This window comes from Acartia tonsa, chromosome 6 (genome assembly GCF_053477335.1).
Source record: "Acartia tonsa isolate MP-2025a chromosome 6, ASM5347733v1, whole genome shotgun sequence".
NCBI lineage: Eukaryota > Metazoa > Arthropoda > Copepoda > Calanoida > Acartiidae > Acartia > Acartia tonsa.
Genome location: NC_137265.1, coordinates 24830798 through 24855342, shown reverse-complemented (window position 1 = coordinate 24855342; position 24545 = coordinate 24830798). Strand labels below are relative to the sequence as shown.

Genomic DNA, 24545 nt, shown 5'->3' with positions numbered 1-24545 from the left:
ATAGCTTCAAAACCCACTGGTTCTAATCCAGTGGGTTTTAAAGCCATATTGGAATAAATCTTAAAATATAGTTTTGACACATACTTTAAAAGGTTTATTTTAACTTAAATCATTTAATAATCTAGGTTCTAGGGGAAAAATTGTATATAGGGTAAGGCAGAAAAATAGCCCAAAACCTTCCAAGGCTAATATATGAAAAATAGTCTAAAATCATCTTATGAAAAAAGTGAAGCTTTCGTAAGAAAGAAAGTTTAATCAGTTAAGTACAGTTTAAAAAAATATACGACTTTATATAATAGGATACTGTAAATCAATAGTTGTTTAACACTATTCTTTAAAACTTTGAGCATTGTATAAAATAAAGTTTTAAAGAAAGAAAACTATAGACGTTAAAGTACGAAAGCCTTTACATAACCTTTATTTAGTTTTAAAAGAAATAAAACAATGAATTTGAAAATTATGTTTAAAGAGAAATTTTCCCAAACATTGAATAATGAATGTTCTATAATTCAGAATAAGTTTATATATAGAATTAATTATAAAAGTAAGAAGAAAAAAAGACAAAAAAGGGAAATATATGAGAGGGCAGGCCACATTAGACAGACAATTTAACTTAATTTAAAGATGGAATATTATAGAATCTTCTAAAAAAGAATATCCTGCTCATTAGGCTAAAAGACGGTCCTACGACAAACGCAGAAGTCCCAAACGTCGGAGTGGAAAAACGCAGGAGTGGATACTTAACCTAACCTAACCTATTTTAAACCATTTTTGAAGGTTTTTTAAATGCCTAACCCCTGCGGAGGCCTTATTTGTATATTCATATCTTAACCTAACCTAACATGTATAGAAATACCTAATTAAATTAATATTTTAACACTCCTCCGTTTGTCCACTCCGACGTTTGGGACTCCTGCGTTTGTCCTGGAACCCTAAAAGACCTTTGTTTGCAGGACATTTGTCTGTAGTTTTGACCAAATATAAATTTCTTTTACACGTACAAATTAAAGTTGTTCGCCTGTATTTAACTTTGGTGCGATCAAGGATCCTAAGGTAAAGGGCAATGGACTATAAATTGTTATACATCCCCAATGATAGGAAAGTAAATTACTACCTCCTGTAAATTCAATATTATTAGTTGAAAAGTTTCAGGGCCAACGAATTACATTTTTATACACGTACCCAAGGTCTAAAGCCAACGAATTAGAAAATGCAGTTAAATAATTTAGGTACCACTAAAATTTATAGTCCAATTTGCCCTTTCTCCTAGGTATTATAAACATGGAACTGAACCTTATTGCAATTCTTAAAAAAAAACCTATGGAATTTATTTTTTAGACATGTTTAGTGGATATCCAACAAAATATCAACCATGGATTTCAGATAATTCTACAACAGAGGAAAATGAGAGGGCAAAAAAGTAAGTTTTCAAATATATTTATCGCAGAAACGTCCAAGTGGGTAAAGGTAAAAGGGTGATTTAACCAACAAAATTATTTGAAAAATTTATTGGATTTTATCCTAAACCCCCTAAAAATGTTACCTACGAAGTTTTGAAACCCCCCATAGCCCTTAGTTAATACATTTTTGTAATTTTAAACCTAAAATATGGAGTTACCCCCCCCCCCCCCCCCACCTCTTCAATCCAAAAAAGAAAAAGAAAACATATCAGTAAAATTAGTCGGATTGACGTAATAATATTAATTATAGACAGTTTGACTTTCGTAAAACATTTAAGAACTAATTTAAAAAAACTAAACATTATATAGTAGCTATGCTGCTTATTAAATAGGGGAATCTGAAGTACAGTTATTAAAAGTGACATTTGAAACGCTGCAGATTGCATGTATATATATCTCTTGTAGTAATAATAAATTGAAATCTTTATGTCGATATTGAAATCAGCTCCGATGGGCGATAAATTAATCCATGCAACAATTTTAATTTGTGATTTTCTACCTTTTGTAGATTGTTTTTATTGGAGGGAAGAAAGGGGTTTAATTTTGTTTAACGGATGATTTACCAACCAACCCCTTCCCACTTTTTCTTTTGAATCAAAAAGTATAAGTATTCAAGCCCCCGTAGGCAGCATAACTCTGTGAGGTGTGAGGTATTTAGGCAGCAGTTTGTTTCATAACTTCTTTAATAAACTTACCGAACGTTCTTTAAATAAACATAAAATATGTTTAGGACATTTTATGATCCGCTCTCGATTGAAGGGAATTTACCGCAAATCGTATAAAACTCAATATCACTTCTTACATCAATATTATTAGAACGCACAATCTAAGAATATAAGAGAAATAGAGAATAGTTATTTATCGCATCGTATCATAGACACCTTTCCGCGGATATCAAAATGAAAATTAGAAGATTAATAACTTTTTTTTAGGCCCGAGGGGCCAAAGTCTGTAATACGATGCTTTACATAAATTTTTAGTATGGCTGAGAACCAGTACTAATCTAGCGGATATTAATTGGTTTTGAAGCCATACTGGAATAAGACATATATGCTAGAAAGTATTCATTATTGTGTATGTTGTAATAACATTATGATAAAACATGGGGAAGATAACGTCCAACAGAAGCGAAGCTATCTGAAATGGTAAACCACACGCAAAAGCAAACATTTAAATGTCGGGAAGTGAGATAAGGTTTTGGAAGCTCTTTAAACAATTATAATTCCATACAATGATAAGCCAATAAACAGACTGAATTACTAATGGCAGGCCAGTATACATTTTAATTGACCAATGGTAGGCCAGTAAGACATATTTTTTATAGGTATTATAAAGAGCTTTGGGGTTTTGGAATTGTGAAAAAAGTGTATAATTCTTGAATTTTCTTACTTTTGAAACCCAAATTCAACCTTAAGATAAAGTAACCTTTTGTCAATTGCATGACCATCGGCATCTATAGCTAGAACAAGATGAATCAGGTACATGGAGCGTTCTTAGTTCTTTACCATTTCTTTTCATTAAGGGCATTTTCTTGGTTGCTGACAATTACTTCTGTGCAGAAAAGATCACAACATTGGAACAGATTTATTAAAGATGTTAAATCAATTTCAAAGGTAAGGTTTGATAATATCTAAATTTTAAAATGGTATGTAAAAGCTTTGTATTCACACAATAGTATCGATTTTGTATGTATTTATATTTTCAAGAAGTTTTTCTGTTAAACCTATATCAAAATAAAATGATATCTTTTATTAAACTATTAAATTATTTCTTTATGTTATGTTGACTTTTGTTGTTTAAATTTTAACATAGGATTGTAATCTTGAAGACTTTTTATTAATGCCAATTACTTGTAAAACCATTCCTAAGAAATTGTATTCTGTTATGGAATTAAATTATCCTAAATATATGTACAATCAAATTAATTCTTCGCAGGGAACTAAAGGGAAAATGTCTGCAATTGGTCGATAAATTGATGTAAATCCCCAGTGATGATACACAAAATTACCCTTTCTGTATATTTCAGTAATGGTTGAAACGTATGGACACTCAACCTAATGAATTAACCAATTAAAATTCAAGAAAAGTCCCCAAAGTTTTTAATGAGACAACGTTATTATAAAACTTTGGGGAATAGTGTAATAAACAGCCTAACGTCCCCTCCCTCCCTGATTCTATATCTGTTTTTAGAGACTGTATGGACCAAAACACGAGTTTGTTCTCGAGGTTGAAAATTCTTATCCTGCAGACTTCCATGATGCTGCTCTTCTTTATGCCACGGTAATATTAATTTTCAAAGCGAAGCCCTTTATTGTGCCCATTAAAAAATTACGTCATACAATACAAATGACCAATGATAAGTCAATACACAGACTAAATATTTGACAAATGTTAGGCCAGTATGACGTAATTGTTTTATAGGTACTTTAAAAAGGTTCCAATTTCCATAAAAGAACTTCAGCAAATATAAACTTACTGCGCTATTAATATTTAATAAATGAATTAATTTTTGAAGACTAGACAAAAATACAACAATTAATAACAGTTTACCTTATCGTCCTATAAATCAAGAGTAAAATAAGTTAATAGGATTACAATATCTAATAAGAGGCTGGTGTAAAAAAAATATGTTTGGACGTTCTTGTAATAAAATCCAAAAAATATAAAACTTAATTTTTAATTTTTACCCATCGAAAAAAAAACATTGTTCCCTTGATTGGTTAGTCTGCCTGCAACTATTGTTCGGCCATCCATAACAGTAATGATTTCACAGTCTGTCCTCAGCTAAATTACAATAGAACGAGGATATAATTACACATTTTAGGAAGATAGGTTATTATTCGTCTTTCCACAGCAGTAATGATTGTAAACCAAATTACTATAGCACGAGAAGATAATCATAAATTATATTTTCAGGCACTGAATGAAACCATTGAGACTGGCTATAATGGGTACTATCCAGCCATCCACAGCAGTAATGACCATATGAACTTTAGCCGACAGATTTTCCATTCAGTGATGAACAAAACTATCCAGGGAATATCAGGTAGTTGCCAGAATTAACAACAAGTTTTGAAGAAGAAGACCTAATGTATATTCCCTGCGGTGTGTATAAACCATGCGGGCTATTCTAGTATTTATTTAAACAACCTAAACTAAAATAAGCAACCAAATTCCTTTTCCACTAAAAAAAATGTCCAGATGAAATATGAGGGAAACAAATGGAATTTTTAGTTTATATTAGTTAAGCTCAGAAATTTATTGATATACAAGCTATATTTAGAGGTTTTTTTAAGTTTATAAAGTTGCTACCAGTCTACGTATAACAATTAAATTCTGATTAGGTCCAGTAATAATGGATGGAAACGCAGACCGTGGCTTGGAACATGCTATTCTTCAGCTAGGCAAAAACACACTCATTATCTTATATTTTTTTATAGTTCTTATTGACATGTTATAATTGTCAATTTCAAACTTAGCATGGTGATTTCTGCAGTAGTTTGGTACGATTTAGAAAGCGTAGTGTAGTAGCAATTGTTGCTAGAATGTTTTAAGTTTAAAACATGTTGATTTTTAACTTTTTGACTACAATTTTTATGTGATATAATTATCCTATTAATCTGATTTTTAGAATACTGATTTCTAGGACAACAAAGTACAATGTTACAAGCGAAGCATTTTTATAATCAATTAAAAAAATGTAAGTATGTCCTAAAATAGCAACCTAATTATTACAGTTTTGCTAAAAATATATATTACAATTTTGTTTAGACTAATACAATTTTATTTTGCCAATTCAGTTCTTACACTCTACAAGTGTTAATGTTCATTTGGCCTATACTGTTTCAGAGCTTTGCTTTTATGGATTAGTTATTTTTTAAACAGTATGTTTAAGATCCATTTACATGTATATTGAATATCATTCTTTTTTAAAAAGTTTTAACAGAAATTGTATGAAAGTTCTTTTTATCTTTCTTTCATTATAACGTAGGCATTCATTTTATATTAGAAGACTTTTTTTTATTTTTCTCTGTTATTGCAATCTAAAATAAACATTAATAAAAACCTAATTAATCATTATACACGTATTTTTGGTAGATCTATTATATATTTAATGAAACACCCAAACTTTCAAAAGTGAATAGTCGACATACATTATGACTGTTTTAATTTGACTTAATTGTATGATCTAGATAATGCACAATGCGTTTTTTTAAACATAGGGGTGGGGGTTAATCTGAGCAATTGACGTTATAAGATATTTTACTTATTTACTTAATTGCTATTTGAAGACGGTTTATGCTCTATAAACGTTTCTTATATATGAACCATATTTCAAAAAATATTTTCTTCCTTTATAGTTTTACAAGTTTTTGTAAGTCAAATTAATAAGATTTAGACTGAAGAGTCTTCTTTTTTAACTACCCCAAAAAAGATTTACCGTTCTTTGATAATTTATTTGATAATCATGTTTTAGAACATTTTTTTGATTCCTATTAATCATTCATCTAAAAATCAATTACCTTTCATAATTCAAGTTTTCTGTATTAATTCAAATTATGTTTTAACAAATTGAATATATTACGATAAAATTTAAATCTAATCATCAAAAAATATATTAAAAAATTAAAATCATTATAGAAAAGAACCACAATGTCTAACTGTGTGTCTGTGTGTGCCATTATATTTCTTTAACCGCTGGACCGATATGGTTCTTCTTTACAATGAATCTTTTTATAGGTCTATGTTATTTAATTTATTGGACTAATTATCAAAGTTATTGTTTATACTTCTAGTTATAGAGTAGCTATGATAATAATAATTATATAGATAATAGAGTGTGTGTTAATTGTTAGATTCTAATAGGAACGATACTCTTGTATATGCTTCCAGTTATAGAGTAGCTATGATAATAATAATTATATAGATAATAGAGTGTGTGTTAATTGTTAGATTCTAATGGGAACTATACTCTTGTATATACTTCTAGTTATAGAGTAGCTATGATAATGATAATAATAATATAGATAATAGAGTGTGTGTTAATTGTTAGATTCTAATGGGAACTATACTCTTGTATATACTTCTAGTTATAGTGTAGCTATGCTAATAATAATTATATAGATAATAGAGTGTGTGTTAATTGTTAGATTCTAATGGGAACTATACTCTTGTATATACTTCTAGTTATAGTGTAGCTATGTTAATAATAATATAGATAATAGAGTGTGTGTTAATTGTTAGATTCTAATAGGAACTATACTCTTGTTTATACTTCTAGTTATTGAGTAGCTATGATAATAATCATATATATAATAGAGTGTGTGTTAATTGTTAGATTCTAATAGGAACTATACTCTGGTATATACTTCTAGTTATAGGGTAGCTATGATAATACTAATTATATAGATAATAGAGTGTTTGTTAATTGTTAGATTCTAATAGAAACTGTTCTCTTGTATATACTTCTAGTTATAGAGTAGCTATGCTAATAATAATTATATAGATAATAAAGTGTTTGTTAATTGTTAGATTCTAATAGGAACTATTCTCTTGTTTATACTTCTAGTTATTGAGTAGCTATGATAATAATAATTATATAGATAATAGAGTGTTTGTTAATTGTTAGATTCTAATAGGAACTGTTCTCTTGTATATACTTCTAGTTATAGAGTAGCTATGCTAATAATAATTATATAGATAATAGAGTGTTTGTTAATTGTTAGATTCCAATAGGAACTATACTCTTGTTTATACTTCTAGTTATAGTGTAGCTATGTTAATAATAATATAGATAATAGAGTGTGTGTTAATTGTTAGATTCTAATAGGAACTATACTCTTGTTTATACTTCTAGTTATAGAGTAGCTATGATAATAATAATTATATAGATAATAGAGTGTTTGTTAATTGTTAGATTCTAATAGGAACTATTCTCTTGTTTATACTTCTAGTTATTGAGTAGCTATGATAATAATAATTATATAGATAATAGAGTGTTTGTTAATTGTTAGATTCCAATAGGAACTATACTCTTGTTTATACTTCTAGTTATTGAGTAGCTATGATAATAATAATTATATAGATAATAGAGTGTGTGTTAATTGTTAGATTCTAATGGGAACTATACACCTGTGAGGATATACTTTATGAAAGGTAAGGCTTGTTTCTAAAACCATGTTTTATGTTGAATCACACAGAAAGGAAGGGGACAATGATCTGTGTTTATTACACTAGTCCATAAAGTTTTGTAATAATTTTTTCCTATTTGTTGGCTTAACGACTTTGGGGACTTATACTAAAATTTTATTGATTGGTTCATTAAGTTGAGTGTTTCAACCACTAATTGTAATCTAAGAAGTGGTAATTTTTTGTATCACCATTGGAGATAAACATTAATTTATCTATCATTGTCTTGGCCCTTTAGATCCCTTGTAGCAAAACCTTTTCTTTGTGGTATTTGACGTAGTTTGTCCTCTAGTTTTAGGGGGATGCTTACATAATTATAAACTCGGCCTAGACCGCGTCATAATAGAAGACATATATTATAGGATTTTAAAATGTTTATTAATCAATGGGTCAGTTTTATACAATGCTTAATGGATGGGTCAATACGTCCAAAACTCAAGTCAACTTACTTGTCATGGAAAGAACCCTAAAACCCGTCCATTATGTTTTTCTCTTCTTCATGTTTCTTTCTCTATTGTTACTCAGGGATCTAAAGGGATAAGCCAATAGCCGATAAATTGATGCACATACCCAGTGATTATACTAAAAATTCCCTCTTCTGTAGATTACAATTATTGGTTGAAACGTCTGGACACTCAACTTAATGAATCAACCAATCAAATTCATCAAAAGTCCCCAAAATTGTTAAGCTAATGAATAAGAAACGTTATTCAAAACTTTGGGGACTAGTATAATAAACAGCCCATTGTCCCCTTCCTTCCTGATTGTTACTAGTGGTACAGTGTTCGATATATTAATGGATGGTTTTCCTCAAAGTACCTAGCGAGCACTGAACCCCACCCACTAGGATTTTTAATAAATTGAAAATAAAGGGGTAGAGATGGATTTCGTGGGTTTGTGTTTCATCTTTGGTAGGGTTAGGTTAGGTTATATTAGATACATGATAGCCCCTCTGAAAGGTTAGGGCCCACTGCATGGATTAATGAAAAGTTTTCAATTTATTTAAAAATAAGGAAAGAGGGAAGAATTCACCCCAGGCACTTTAAGGGAAAACACCGATAAATGGAGTGTTTACATCTAAAAACACAATATAAAACTATATATTTTCAAATTATTGGAAAGGTTAATCATTTTTAAATGATCCGTCTGTGTAGAGCTGCGTTATTATTAAATTCAATTTATATTATCTTGGGCAATAAAAAATTTACCCTTTAAATGTTTTTACCTTTTTAACGGTTTCAAAGCTAACAAATACACCTTTTATTTTTGAAATATGGTTGTATGTATACATTATATCCATTAAATCTAAATTTACTCCTTCTTTTTTGTTGTTGTTCATGATTTTTATTATTAACGTTACTATTTATCAGAGAATGGAAGTTGGCATTATGAAATATCCCGGGAGCTATCCTGGCCCAACAATGCCTCCACCCCCCTAGATTTTCCACCCTGCGGTATGGATGGCATCTGTGAGCAAAAGGTATTATCTTATCTTATTATATTAAGTAATTAGGGTTTTGTGTGATGCTTAAGATTTCGTTAACTACAGAACTGACTGAGCTCCCTTTCAGGAATGGATCACATGGGTCCCATGATGGTTGTAGAATATTTTTCATTCCCCTAGGAAACAGAGTCCCGAGATGCTAGGTGCTCAGCCGCTGGTCCTTATATAAAGTAATAGGGTTTTCATGTATTGCTGTTATGTTCTCGCCAACCACCGAACCATTTGAATTTTTTATCTTATGAAATATTGACAAAGGTCCAGTGATGGTTTAGGTTTAAGTTTTTCTGCCCCTCTCCCCCTTAGATGCTATTGTCATATCTGCTTTTTTATAAAACTTCTTCTTTAAACCTAAAGCATTATTTGATTGTACAATTATCTAGAAACGCCTAGATTTACCTACAAAAATGGCATTTGTGAGTAAGAATTTAAAGTAAAAAGTAAAATTTAGCATTTAGTATTTGTGTAAATGTGGTATTCGGCAGCCGTGAGCCATGTTCTATGGCAACCCTGACCTTGGTTCGGAGAAGGGCCGAGGGCCCTCCCCCAAGTACTGGGGAAGGGGTCAGCCGACCCCCTCCCTATGCCTAAAATTAATGATAGATTTTGACAGCCTTATTATGGTTAAGCTGTATTGTTAATTCCCCCACCCTTTCCAGGGATGGGGGATCATTATTGCCCAAACTGATTATTGTATATGTATTTATATTGATTCTGTTTATGATTACTTATTCCAATCTGTGTATTTATTGTTTGTTGTATATAACTTTAGTAAACCTTAGACCCTGAATAAAGGAACATCTGAATAGACTCTGTTTGTTATTTAGTGATTGCTAGAGAAGCGTAGCTTCTCTATAATATATGTGTCCACGTCTGTTCGCACTGCCGTAGTCATTTGAACTCGGGTGTCTGCCATTTAACCTAGGCGGATACCACAACTTTTGGTGACAGCTGTGTGAGATTACGGCAAACCACAAGTGTAGAGCAGACGTGCAGCTGAGGCTAAGGTACTCCCAGCAGTGAAACTGGCAAAACTGACACAAGCAACCTGAATTACCCACCCTGGATAGCAAGGTTTAACTCCGTATCCGGCAGTTGTGGAAGCGAAACCTAGCGAAAGACCACTAAGTGTGGCGGAACCCGAGCTGCGGAGAGTAGCGAAATCGGACAAGAGACTGCGGAGAGCAGCGAAACTTGACGGAGAACCGCGAGAAGCGCCGACATCTAACGGAGGATTGAGCGCTCAAGGGCTGAAACAGGCCTGCGGACGGGCTGAAACAGGCCAAACAAGTGCAAACGGCTGAAAATAGGCAAACATTTACTGCAAGAGATAGCAGGATCCGAACCCGCGGCGCTGCAGGAAGGGACATTCCCTGCCGCCACCAACCGGATTTGGATACACGGCGCTGCAGGACGGGACATTCCCTGCCGCCGACTGGCTGAAACAAGCCAAATAGCTGCAAGCTGTGAGCGAAAATACGAGTGTAGTGTACCAAGCAGAAGAAAAACTACGTTAACTCCAAGTATCCTGAGAGGCTACAGCGCAGCCATCCATCTAGAAAAACAGATATTATATCAGATTTTATGGATTACCACCCTGGTGTGAAAGCTGAACAATAGATTTATGGGCAGGGCTTGGTAAACAAATTTGTTGTGTATTGTGATAAAGCCAAAAATAGAACCTAGATGTAAGATAACAATGCATTGGTAAACAATCTGACCCCAAGCCTTCAGCACGACAAATACACCCCCTTATCCCAACGGAAGGGGAGGGGCCCACCATAAATTGAAGCAAATACAATTGAGGTGACATAACAATAAGCCAAGGATTAAGGAAGAGGCACAATTACCTCACCACCCAGTCACTTCAAACCTGCAGCACCCCCCTCCCCATAGGGGGGAAAGGACGGCTTTACCTCGTCCCCTCACGCACTCCCCCTTCTCCCCACACTTGGATAAGTCCGTCCACGGTGCGGAGATAGCGACCGGGAGAACGGAGCGCAATTCACGGGTTGCGCAGCGGAGCTTGGGACGCAACAAAAAATTCAACGGACAAAGGAGATAAAGCGGACCAATGAGAGAGCAGATTGAGGGATAGATGCACGTTTTACCTGTGTGCGCAATCTGACGGCGCGTAGGCGCGTTGCAAGGAAAGGAGATTCCACGCACACACACACACACAGGAGAGGAGCTACTCCATAGCATACAACAGAGATATTTTTAGAAAAAAAAGACTTGCAAGCTCCTCCCTCCTATCTATAGTGTGATAAGGAAAACCAAATCAGTTCCTGACAGCAGTTCAGACCCTCAACAACTATCTACACCTACCAGCCTACCTTAAAGCTCAGAAGCTAGTGACAAGTATTCTAGTGTACACCTATTTTAGATCTTTGTAGTTTAAACTACCAACCGAGTGATAAACAGTGTTGGCTGCTAGGCTAGAAAGCCATAAGTGTAAACCACCTATAGTATTGACTTAAAACTTAGTGTCCCGCTGCTGAACCTTTGACCCGATGGAGCAGCCACAAGCGCAAGGAGGCGACCAGCTCCAAGGATGGCTCCAGGACGATCCCCAGCCGGCTCCAGCCGAGTACCGCAAGCTGATGCTGAGTAACCTGCCGGAGTACCGAGGACCGCCCAAGCAATCCTGGAATTCCCACATCCGGAGGCTGGAGATGTCATGGGCGGCTTACCCTGTGCCCCCCCATGACACACTGAACCGCCGCAACGCCCTTTTACTATCCCTGGCGGGGCAAGCAGCGGAGATGGCCTCTCATCTGTTTGGAGAGGCAGGCCAAGCCTTGACATACGAACAAGTCAAGGCCGAGTGTGAAATGTTATTTCGTCCAGCCTATGAGTCTCAGACCCTGAAGCAAGCCTTCAGAGACTACAGGCAACACTCGACAGAGCCTATACAAGCCTACATATCCACAAAGTGTGCGCTGTACCGGGAGGCCTACAGCCACGAAGATTTGGAGTTATTGATAGATGAACTAAATCGCGGCATTCATAACGCTAATGTGAAACGCGTTATGATGGGTCATGAGATCGCCTCAGTACCTGAGTACACGAGGCGAGCCATGTTCACCGTGACCATGATCACCAAGCAGCTGAAGGAGGGTGTGTGCCTAGTGGACGCCACCGACGGGCTCACGGGATCGGCCAGCGTCCAGTATGATGAGTCGGAGCCAATGGAGATTGGCGCCTTGGCTCCGGGTCTCCACCAGATGGGGAAGGTTGCACCAGACGACAAGATTCCAGGCCGCTGCTACCGCTGCCATGGGAAAGGCCACCGAGTCAGAGATTGTCCTACGCCTATGGAGGTCAGCCTAGAAGAGCGACGCACCCAGCCACGCCGTGACCGTCCTGCCAAATGTGAACGTTGCCATTACGCAGGCCATACGGCAGCCGAGTGCAAGGCTGACTGGGACCAGGTAGCCGGCCGGAGACGTATAGCTGACAAGGGCGCTCACGCAGGAAAGCCCAGCCGAGTAGCCAACATGGAAGGGAGCGCGCCCCCAGCAACACACCAGCAAGCAGCTGCCCCCAGCGCAGCAGGCCAATCAGAAGGAATGCCGCAGTTTGGGACCATCCCAGCTAGGATCAACGTGCTGGGAGGAGCGGCTGAACCCAACCGGGTTGGCCTGGGCTTCAGCCTCAACCACTTGGGACCGGAGTTCGTGCAGCCAACCAACATTGCGGAGCCAGAAGTCCTGAGGCCTCAACCCTTCAGCCTCAACATGATGGGGCCTGCCAGACCAAGTCCACCCAGCAAGAGCGGAGGGGCGCTACCCAGCGCCACCGAGACAGTGTACGGGGAGGCCCTGGCGGCCGCTGAGCGAGAGAGGCGAGAGGCGCTAGCCAGCGCATCGGAGTCGATGTAAGGGGCGCCATCCGGCGTCGCCACCTGGGAAGGACGAGAGGTGCGCCCCCGCACCCCCAAGCTGATGTCTGGGGCGGCAACCGCCGCCGCCACCTGTGAAGACTGGGGGGTGCTATCCAGCGCCCCCACACTGGTGCCTGGGGCGACAACCGTCGCCGCCACCGAGATACCTGGACCCTGGAACGAGCCTGCAGCCCCAGAGGGAGGGGTGACATCTGTCACCCCCAGTCAGCCCGGGCCACCAGCCAGCAGGGAGAGTCCAGCTATCCATCATCCAGCGCCACCAGCCAGCAGGGAGAGTCCAGCTATCCACCATCCAGCGCCCCCTGCCAGCAGAGAGAGTCCAGCTGTCCACCACCCTCAACTGAGCCAGGATAAGTTAAAATTGACAAATGTATTGTATCCAAAGTATTGTAACCCTCCAGCCTTGCCTGTGCCTCCCGCACCAGAGGCTGGGGAGATTGAGATTTGGGGTTATCAGGACTTGCCTGTGCCACATGCACCTGAGTTCCTAGGGCAGGGGAGGGATGTAATACAGGGCGAGCCTGTGCCACACGCACTCCAGCCCCATGCCACTGGGCATGCCATGGACGAGGGAAGGGACACCTTGGGGCTAGGGGAGCCGACTCCCAGACAGGCGCCCGTCGCCTGTCAGTCTGTCATTGGGGAGGGCATCGGGACGCCCCGGGCGTCCAAAGATAACACTCAATGGAAATTTATATCCAGCCAGGAGCCGTCCAGCAGTGTCCAGCCCCAAGAAGCAGTCGTGGCCCGAGCCGAGGATCCCCAGATGCGTGCGCGAGGACGATGGCTGTCTGGTAGATTTTCCCATTGGTGGATGGTTCTGTGGGGCCTACTGCTAGCAGCTGTGTGGCCTACAACCAGCTATGTCTTGGTAGGGTGGGACTGTGCCAACCCCACCCATGTCACCGCCTACAACAAGGAGCAGATGTGTAGCAAGGAGCCGCTACACCAGGAGGTGCCCTTGGGCCATGAGATACATGTCCTGCAGCAAGTCAAGATTCGGGAGACCACGGGATATAGCTGTCAACTCGCAGTGTCCCAGTGGACATTTAGATGTGGAGTCTGGGGCCACCTGAAGGTGACCTCGGTCCCCACCCTCATGCGGCCAACCAAGATTGACCCAGAAACGTGCCGAGACCTGGCCCGGAACCGAGTCTACACCCTGCCAGGCAAGACCCAGCCATTGACGTTCCAGCTGAACCACCCCCTGTTCTTTACCCTCGATATGGTGGGCGCATTGGTCAACAGCCCCGAGGGGGTGGGTTGTGAAGGGGAGGATGTCCATTTTGAAGGCCAGCTGTACCGAAATGAATTAGTGCTCCAGGAGCGACGGCTGCTGGTAAAGGAAGAGACCTACGTAGTTGAGAATGGACGGGTGGAGTCCCAGTCTGACCATCTGACCCTAGAGTGTCCCCATTCCGAGCTGTCCTGTATCACTGGAGAGGCCACATACGTGTGGGACCACCTGGGGAGAGATTGCCCCTTGAGGCTGATCCGCAGCCTCCAGCCCAGCCTGGTGATGGATGCGTTCCTGGTTGACCATCAAGCCCAATTCTTCATCAACATGACTACCCCCACCTCAAAAGTGAACTGCGACTTTGAGGCCCATGCCACTAACCACCCAGCATTGTTCGTGGCAGCCGACCCGGCCGCGGCAGCGTTGCCCAGAGTATCGGCCAGGGACGTGGATGTCCCCCTCCAGGCCCAGATACATGCAGGTTACATCAGATTTACCCTGGAAACTCGAATGAGAAGCGCAGCAGCAGAAGAAGTAGCGGCCAATTGCTGGAAGCTCCAGCAGCTAGACCCGGCCCATCTGGTGCGCGTCCAGGGGAGCACGTTCTCTGTTTTGAGGGGAGATGTATTGCTCCAGCTTACCTGCCAACGTAATAAGTACGTGGTAAGGGAGAGCAATGAATGTTGGGACAAGGTGCCGGTGGAGCCCACAGGGTTTGTAGATGCCGTGACAAAGGTGTATAGCGGCCACGCCACCAAGATTCCCTGCTCCTCCACCTACCCCCTAACTGTACACGCTGAGGAAGGATGGATAGAGCTAACTCCTGCACCTAAGAAGAGGCCGCCCCCGCTGGATACACCCAAGCAGCTGCTGACCGAGCCCTTGGATGACTTCAGCTCGGGAGGATTGTATTCGCAGGCCGAGCTGAATGACTGGCAGCAGCTACTAGCGTTTCCGGCGTATAAGGCCGCCATGCTGACCGGCCTGTCGTATGGCTCATGCGTCCAGCAAGGCAGCTGTTCAGCCACCGGAGACCATGGGATCGTGTCCTACAATATTGACCGGCTGGCGGAGGAAGGAGAAGCAACCCTGGATGTCTGGGCTGGGTTCAGACAGGCTATTCACGAGTGGGGAGATGGCGCAGCCATACTGTGTCTGCTGTTGTTGATCCTCAAGCTGCTGGGAGACTTAACCATCATCTCCCTGGCAGCTGCACAAGGAGGTGTACGAGCCGCCCTGAACGCGATGTCACAAGTATTCCTGTACCACCCAACCTTGTATCGCTAGGCCTTGGCCAGGGCCAGGCTCACCCATGCCAAGTCTCGGGACTTTTCAGTGGACTGGGATGCCATTCCTATTGGCCAGGAAGCAGCCGAGGAGATGGTATCCATGCAATCAGCCGATAGTGGAAATGACCGCCCAGGCAGGCCTGGGCCACACTCTGGAAAGCCCCGCGGTCCCTCGGGAGGCCAGGCTGTCGCCCAGACGGTCAACCTGGTAGCCAGTGCCCCAGCCGCTGCCAACAACAACCAGAATGCCCCGTTGCTGACCGGTCCCGCAGCGGCTGCGCCCCATGCCAACCTGACACCCGCTGGCGCCGAGCTACGTGCCCAACAAAAGCCAGCCTCTACCTTCTATCCCACGTTGGGGGCCCATCAGCCCTGAAAACCACCACTAGGATTCCATTGAATCATTATCTCTTGTATATAATAGCCCCTAATGAGCGGGCCGAAGGCCTCAACCACTGTCGGAAGTCTGGCAGGGAAACCCCCTCCCAGCCTTCCGAGGGGAGAGTTGTGGTATTCGGCAGCCGTGAGCCATGTTCTATGGCAACCCTGACCTTGGTTCGGAGAAGGGCCGAGGGCCCTCCCCCGAGTACTGGGGAAGGGGTCAGCCGACCCCCTCCCTATGCCTAAAATTAATGATAGATTTTGACAGCCTTATTATGGTTAAGCTGTATTGTTAATTCCCCCACCCTTTCCAGGGATGGGGGATCATTATTGCCCAAACTGATTATTGTATATGTATTTATATTGATTCTGTTTATGATTACTTATTCCAATCTGTGTATTTATTGTTTGTTGTATATAACTTTAGTAAACCTTAGACCCTGAATAAAGGAACATCTGAATAGACTCTGTTTGTTATTTAGTGATTGCTAGAGAAGCGTAGCTTCTCTATAATATATGTGTCCACGTCTGTTCGCACTGCCGTAGTCATTTGAACTCGGGTGTCTGCCATTTAACCTAGGCGGATACCACATAAACAGTGAACCTGTAACAAACGAGGTGCACAACCAAATCTTTATTACTCAATTTATTTTTCATATTTTAGGAATCTAAGCTGTTATGGACAGTATTGTTGACGGTGGCATCTGTTTTAAGTCTTTGTGTGGCTCTCATTGGTTTTCTGGTATACAGGCATTTTAAGGTGAGACGACTTTACAATTTAAGAATAATAATTAATAAATGGGGAAGGTGTTAAATAATTATATGTATAACCTTGTGCCGATTCTCAATTGGGTCTTTGAAAATAACATAATAGTGTCGGGAATACCAACGCAGCCGAGTAGCAGACCAAAGTCCTTGAAAAAGGGGGGCAGGTAGTCATCTGCACATACATCTATACCATAGTTCTAAAATTAATATTCCAGTCAACTACCTGGCCAAAGTCGCAGAGACCCTTTCGTCTAGCAAATTACTTTCTGTTCTTTTGTAGGGACTCGGCTGTGTTTATATTGCCAATTCTAAATATAAATATAAACAAATTTCTTCATATTTTAGGGTTTCATGTTCTCTAATAAAGTAAAAATCGCAGCGGGCTAAAATAAAAATACCACTCCTTCCAATCCATCCCCTGACCATTACCCAATCCCCAATCCCCTTCCCTCCTACTTGATGAACGAATGAATGATTTCTTTCTTTGTTAGCAACCTAAATTGACGACAATTTTGAACTTCCCCTCTGTCATAATATCCTGGTATATTCTACATCCATTCCTAACTCTACCCTAATGTATTTTTCGTTGGTAGAACTTAATCATTTTGTGTTTTCTCTGTTTATTGTTGACTTAATTATATTCTAGACGAAAAAAACAGTGTGCATTCACTTTCGCATTATATTTACATTAGCAAAAATATCCTTTTATATAAATAAGTAAGCTTTTTTTGTCTGTAGTGAAGGATCTCGCTAACTGCTGAACCTATATGGTTCTCCTTAACAGTGAAGCTTTTTATAGGTCTAGTAAAAGGTTTATAACTATATTGATGGAGGGTATCTGCACACCCCAAGGAAAATCATCCACTAAAAATTACCTCCCCCTCAAAAAATATGTTTGTACTTGTTCTTTTAAATCTTAAATTAAAAATTGGGGGACACACCTTCCCTTAAGATTAAGTGCCCATAGAGGCTTCTAATAAAATTTTATGGTTATTTTACAATTGGTTTATGTAAAGTTTGAAATAGTAGTTTAAGCATTATAGTGAAGTTATGTTTCCAGCGATTTGCTAATGTCGGGTAATAAATGCACACCCAATAACCTTATCTGTTTTGACCTTTTCATTATCAATATTTTTGTATGTGTAGAATACCTATACTTATTTCTTTCCTATCTTTTAGTACCGAAGCTACTCTACAAGTTGCTTTTTATCTAAATTTCTCTCTCTCTCTCACACACACACACTTTCTTTCTCTCTCTGTCTTCTTTATCTCTCTCTTTATTAAATAGCTAAAAATGTTTGCTTCACTATTTTTCTTCCTACCCCTGTTTTTTTACACTTAACAAGTTAACTTGTTAACTGCTTAATATTGATTATTATTGTTGTACTAGAGAGTAGCTGAGATAGCTGGTATGCACTGGAAATAATTATTCTTGTTTTACTAGAGAGAAGCTGAGATAGCTGGTATGCACTGGAAATAATTATTCTTGTTTTACTAGAGAGAAGCTGAGATAGCTGGTATGCACTGGAAATAATTATTCTTGTTTTACTAGAGAGAAGCTGAGATAGCTGGTATGCACTGGAAAATAAATCCTGAAGAAGTTCAACTCTTTACAACAAGGGTAATTGCATTTTTACAGTGTCCTTTCCAAATTACACTATAATCTACACTGTAAAACATTCTGAAATTTAAAACACAATAAATCAACCTTCTTTGAATTATAATTTTTAAAAGAAAGACTCCATGTCACTTAGGTTAGGCTTGGTTAGGTAGAGTGTTGAATTAGCCTGCTTTAGAATCCGTAGTCTCGTAGTCTTTTTAGTTTTTAAGGTACCAGGACAAACGCAGGAGTCTCAAACGTCGGAGTTGACAAACGCAGGAGTGCTAAAATTTTAATTTAATTAAGTATTTCTTTACAGGTTAGGTTAGGTTGTGATATGAATATTCAAAGAAGCCCCCCTGCAGTGGTTAGGCATTAAAAAACCTATAAGATAGTTTAAAATAAGTAAGGTTAGGTTAAGTTTTAACTCCGACATTTGTCCACTCCGATGTTTAGGACTGCGTTTGTCCTAGTTATTCAAGGCTTTAATTTTTTATATTTTTCATGCTTAAGGTTGGCAAACACGGAAGCAGAAGCTCATTAAAGTAAGTTTTATTTATTTTTGAAATTCTTAATGAAGGGAAATTGTTAAATTAATCCGTACCTAAAACATTCGGAGTTTACCCCAAATTACCTAGTCGAGCACAAAATTACATAACCTTCCCCTAATTAGGATAATAAGAGGAGGGGGGGTTGTTTTTTATAGTGTTATTTGTTTACCTTAATTTAGGTTATATTGGGTACCGAGAAGCCCCGCAGGGCTTAAGTCCCCGCAATGGTTAGGCATAAAAGATCTACTCCCCTTATTTAAAAAAAAGAGATAATAGTGGGGGGGGGGGGGGTTGTTTTCTCTAGGCGCTTTGAGGGTAAACAACATATATTTAAAGTTTTGATTTAAGAAGAAGATTAATTTGACTGTCATTGACCTATCTCTGAAAGACAATATTTACATCGTAGTACCTGTTCATCAATTCTTCCAAATGAGAAATTTTCAAACATAATATGAACAAGAACAGCAAAGTCAATAAGAGGCGAAGCTTACCTACAAGTCAACTATTGCTTTAGATATGCAGGAAGGGAATGGACATTGAACTGTTTTTTACACCACCCCCTAATGTTTTATGATTAGGTTTTCTTAATCGTTTAGGAAATTTTATTGAATTATAATTGGTTGGATCATTAAGTTAGTGTCCAAACGTTTCAACCACTAATTTAATCTACAGAAAGGGAAATTTTGTGTATCATTAATGAGGATGTACATCAATTTATCAGCCATTGTCTTATCCCTTTAGATCCCTAAAAAAAGCAATTTCAACAAGATGCGAAGCAACTCTACAAGTCAACTAATGCTTTAAATATGATAGTCATTAACGCTCAACTAAACTTCATTGATCTTGAATATTTAAAACAGAAATCAGCTGAGCGTTATTGACAGACAAACACACATTCAAACATTAAAGTAGCTTCTAAGTTAAAAAAAATTTACCCAATCGTATTTGACCATAAATATTATGGTATATAAAAAAAAGTTATGTAAGCTTGTTATTTTGTCAATATATTTATCTATGTAATATCAATAATATCTATATACAGTCTCTTTTCAATTGAATCTCACAATTGAATAAAGGAAATATATAAATATGGATGTTTTAAATATTTAACAAATATTGTTATTAAGTATCTGGATATTTGTCTGTATGTCTGTCTGTATGTATGTATGTCTGTATACATTATGTCTGTCTGTCTGTCTGTCTGTATGTATGTATGTATGTATGTCTGTATACATTATGTCTGTCTGTCTGTATGTATGTATGTATGTCTGTATACATTATGTCTGTCTGTCTGTCTGTATGTATGTATGTCTGTATACATTATGTCTGTCTGTCTGTCTGTATGTATGTATGTCTGTATACATTATGTCTGTCTGTCTGTATGTATGTATGTCATTGTCTCTGTATCTGTATCTCTGCCTTTACGTCTGTTTTTTAAAACTGGTGTTAAATTTTTATATTTTTCATTTAATAGTTGTGAAAAAAACAGATACTAAACATGATTTACAGTATTGCTGATAACAGATTCTTTACCAACACATATTAATCGGTTGGGAAGCCATACTAATATTATAAACGTATTTCTAGAGTTGCTACTCTACTAAAAATAATATGACCACATAAATCTCTCTCACTTTCATTTACATATTATTGCTTATAGGATAATGTTGCAGCGAATATTCTCTACAAAAAGAATATACATAGGTCCGTTGGTTTGTCTGTCAATTTTGAAAGCTTGGACTATACTAACAATGTTTAAAAAGAATTTTTTGATTTTTGACAAAAATGGAATGTTTGGTATATCGTCTGTATAATACTTATAGCACAACACTAGGGGCTATGCTCCTAGAGGCCTCTAAGGGTACTTTATTGGGAGGGGCGAGGTCTATTCACTACTTTAATGATGTTTTGGATAGAAGTTTTTTTTTTGGGGGGGGGGATGTAGTGATTTCGATTGGAATGTATAGACATAAAACCTTACTGTTTTATCAAATACTAGGAGCAATTTCTCTGGGAGGGTAGTGGTGCCCAAATTAGTTATAAACATTCCCAGGACCTATGAGAAGCTACCCTGTAATGGAGAATCATGTCGGTTCGAGATCTTTTGTTAAACTTTCTGCTTGTCTTGTGTGTTTTCATCCTTGATTATACACAATACAAGCAGAGGATGCTTTGATAAAGTGAAAAATAAAAAATCCAGCCACCCACCTTTCACAAATAATATTACACTTTTTTACCAAAACAAGATCAGCATATATTATGATGTACAAAAGATATGTAGATTGACTTTTAAAAGCAGGGCTTTTTACATTATCTTGTGTACGTAATTTCTTCATAACTGCCAATTGATGTATAAATGTATAACCCAGATAACTACCTGATTTCAGTGGTGGGGACCTTTTTTGTCTGTTGACAAATTGCTTTCTGCTCTTTTGTAGCGAACTGGCTGTGTTGATATTTCAGACGCTATTGGCTGATATTCTAAGACTCAATTGAAAGTCGGCACAAGGGGTCCCCATCTTCTGAATATACAGTTATTTAACCCCTGCCCTTCCAATTCTTTTAATTTTATTAACTAAAACTTCCTTACGAAAATTTATCGTTTGGAAATTGCATATTCGTTGATTATCTGATTTCCGTATGTTCTTCTGTAAAAAAAAACTTATTTTATTCAGCGTTAAAAACATTTAAGGTAGTTTTAATTCAATGTAGAATAAATTGTTACTAAACATGTTAGCACAAAAAGACAGATGGACTTGTTGTAGAGCAGATGCTCAGCGGCTATTTGAATCTTTACAAAACATTATCAGTCTATCTTTGAAAACAGCTGTAAAATGCACATTTGCATATATTTAATTAGCAGTTCAGACAAATCAAGACACCAGCCGATTAATTCACAGGCGGACGGACGGACATTTCGAATTATAGATAATATACATCAAACAAAGAATAAACGAGTTGCATAGTTACTTACACTCATACATACACAGTTACAAAGTGAGGGAAGCAAAGCTTTAGCATAAAAAAAATCAAGCTATTCTAAGAATATAGTTTAACCTTAATGAAAAATAAACTATAATGTTTTTCAATGTTGAAAATCTGTTGTCTTTTAATATTTCAATATATTGTTTTAATTTAAAATACAGCATACATATAATTTTGTGCATTTATCTTTGTTTTTGTTTTAAAACAATCAATTAAGCTGTGTTTGCAAAATAAACTTTGGTTATTAGGTTAAATATAAAAGAATTAGGTTGTCTGTTTTTTTGTACTCAAATATCTTAATAACTAATGTACTGATTTTCACCGAAGTTTCTAATATTTTACGGTTATAAGGAAGTTTTTTTTATCTTATTTGAGGGATTAATATTTACCCTCCTACAAGAAATTTGGCTTATTAGCATGACTTATTGACTTATTAAAAATCCAAGGAAAACAGTATATAGTCTTTAAATGTTACAAGAGTTTTTTTTCTAAACAGACAAAGAAAATCTTATAGCTGATGTACAAATTACATTTAAAGATATTTATTATTATTATTTTTTTGCGAGCATTAAAATCGTATCTAGAAAAGAGTATATTAAATTAAAGACATTATTAGCCGACAAACAGACACAAATAAAACTTCTTGTAGCTGCACAAGTTACCAGGGATCTAAAGGGACAAGACAATGACGATAAATGTTTGTACAACCCATATGATGATATACAAAATTACCCCTTCTGTATATTAAAATTAGTGGATGAAACGTTTGAACACTCAACTTAATGAACCAACCAAACAAAATTTACCAAAAATTTCCAAAGTTGTTAAGCCAACGAATAAGAAAACGTTATTATAAAACTTTCGGACTAGTGTAATAGACAGCCCATTGTATCCTCTATCTCTCTCTCCGTGACAATTAACATTTTAAAATATTTAGTATGAAGTATGCGAGCATTGAAAGTTTGGCTGGGGGAGGAAACTTTGGACAGGTATGATATTTAAATGGATATAATATCCAAGGATATCATGAAAGGGACAATTTTGTCGTCAATTTAGGTTTCTACTTTAGTCCTTCTTAATTTTTAAGTACTTTCATCCAGTAGGAGGGGAGAGGATGGGGTAAAGGGGGTGAATGGACGGTTACGTTATTTTAGCCCACTCCCAGTTTCACTTGATAGTATATCCATTAATATTTACCAGGAATAAGGATACTGAAGATTATTTTAGATTAAATAAAAAATGATTCTTTTCCTTGACAGCTTGAAACTAAGAAGAAATAACATTTTCAATATTGTTCAAGGAAATTAAATTGTCCTCAAGTGTTTGAATAATATTTATGATTAATCCTTACATTTTCTTTTTCCTATCCGCAGACAATTGTCTACATAAAACCCTGTCTCTAAACTTTAATTAAACTTTCACTCATTATCATTAAGGCTAAAAAATCCTCAAGGGTAAAAGTTTGACACCAGTGGTGGCGTGCACATTAACTTGAAATGGATTTGCGCAATGCTAAATGGGTTTTGACATCCCCCTTAATCAAAATCAGTGTTTATGAAATAATCATAAAATATTTTATTTTAGATCTATGCTGAGACTCGAAATTATCGTGGAAGACGAGTTTGTTATTGTGTATTTCCTACTAAACATGTGGATACTTCAGACAGGTACAATATCGAACCAGCCTATTCCAATAATAAGGATTTTGTAAATTCATTTATTGTGACCAGAATTGATAAATAGAGCCAGTCTATCGCAATAGTAAGGTAGTTTAAAATTCATTTATCGTGACCAGAATTGATAAATCGAACCAGCCTACTACAATAAATCCGGGTTTATTGTCGCTAGTATTGATAAATCGAACCAGCCTGCTGCAATTGTAAGGTTGTTGTAAATCCATTTATTGTCGTCAGGATTGATAAATTACTGGCAGATCTAAAGCCCAACACTTCCACAAATCTACATTTATTGTTGAGTGTAGTACAGTGCTAAAGGAAAATATATATTGGATCAGAGGGAAAGAGGACAATAAGCTGTTTATTACACTAGTCCCCAAAGTTTTATAATTGCGTTTTCCTATTCGTTGGTTTAACAACTTTGGGGAATATTAATTGATTTTGATTGATTGGTTTATTAAATTAAGTTTTAAAACGTTTCAGTCTACAGAAGGGGAAATTTTGTACATTATCATTGGAGATGTACATCAATTTATCGGCCATTGTCTTATCCCTTCAGATCCCTGGTATGGTATAATATATTAACAATAAATAATCAATGCTGGTTTAAATAACAAACCTCCTTTCCCATTAAAGTTTTCCATCTACAAAAGTAAGAATTTAATACATGTAACAGCATCATTTATCCTCTATATTCTGAAAAAAAATAAATCTTTTTTTAAATGCGGATTTTTAAAAATTTTATTCAAGCATTAGAAGGCAAGCCCAAATATGCATTTCACTTCAGAAATGTCTCTCTTGTACGTTTGTCCAATAAAGGGGTTGTCCTCTAGTTCGTTTGTCCAATAGAGGGTTTGTCCTCTAGTTCGTTTGTCCAATAAAGGGCTTGTCCTCTAGTTCGTTTGTCCAAAAGAGGGTTTGTCCTCTAGTTCGTTTGTAGAACTCGTTCGTTTGTCCTCCTAGTGCGTTTGTCCTCCTAGTGCGTTTGTCGGTGTACCTTT

At 37.7% G+C, this 24545-nt stretch overlaps 1 protein-coding gene across 2 annotated transcripts in view; it reads left to right on the top strand.

The window, feature by feature from the left end:
• The window catches only part of LOC145322204 (atrial natriuretic peptide receptor 2-like), a 76538-nt gene that overhangs the window by 25281 nt on the left and 26712 nt on the right, over positions 1 to 24545 (top strand). For both annotated transcript variants that reach the window (XM_080164050.1, XM_080164048.1), the window contains exons 11-22: positions 1339 to 1420; positions 2983 to 3073; positions 3651 to 3740; positions 4377 to 4506; positions 4805 to 4864; positions 7572 to 7616; positions 9020 to 9129; positions 16629 to 16724; positions 18285 to 18353; positions 18846 to 18877; positions 22806 to 22857; positions 23453 to 23535. In XM_080164050.1, coding sequence (XP_080020176.1) covers positions 1339 to 1420; positions 2983 to 3073; positions 3651 to 3740; positions 4377 to 4506; positions 4805 to 4864; positions 7572 to 7616; positions 9020 to 9129; positions 16629 to 16724; positions 18285 to 18353; positions 18846 to 18877; positions 22806 to 22857; positions 23453 to 23535 — 940 coding nt within the window. The remainder of the gene's footprint in view (positions 1 to 1338; positions 1421 to 2982; positions 3074 to 3650; positions 3741 to 4376; positions 4507 to 4804; positions 4865 to 7571; positions 7617 to 9019; positions 9130 to 16628; positions 16725 to 18284; positions 18354 to 18845; positions 18878 to 22805; positions 22858 to 23452; positions 23536 to 24545) is intronic.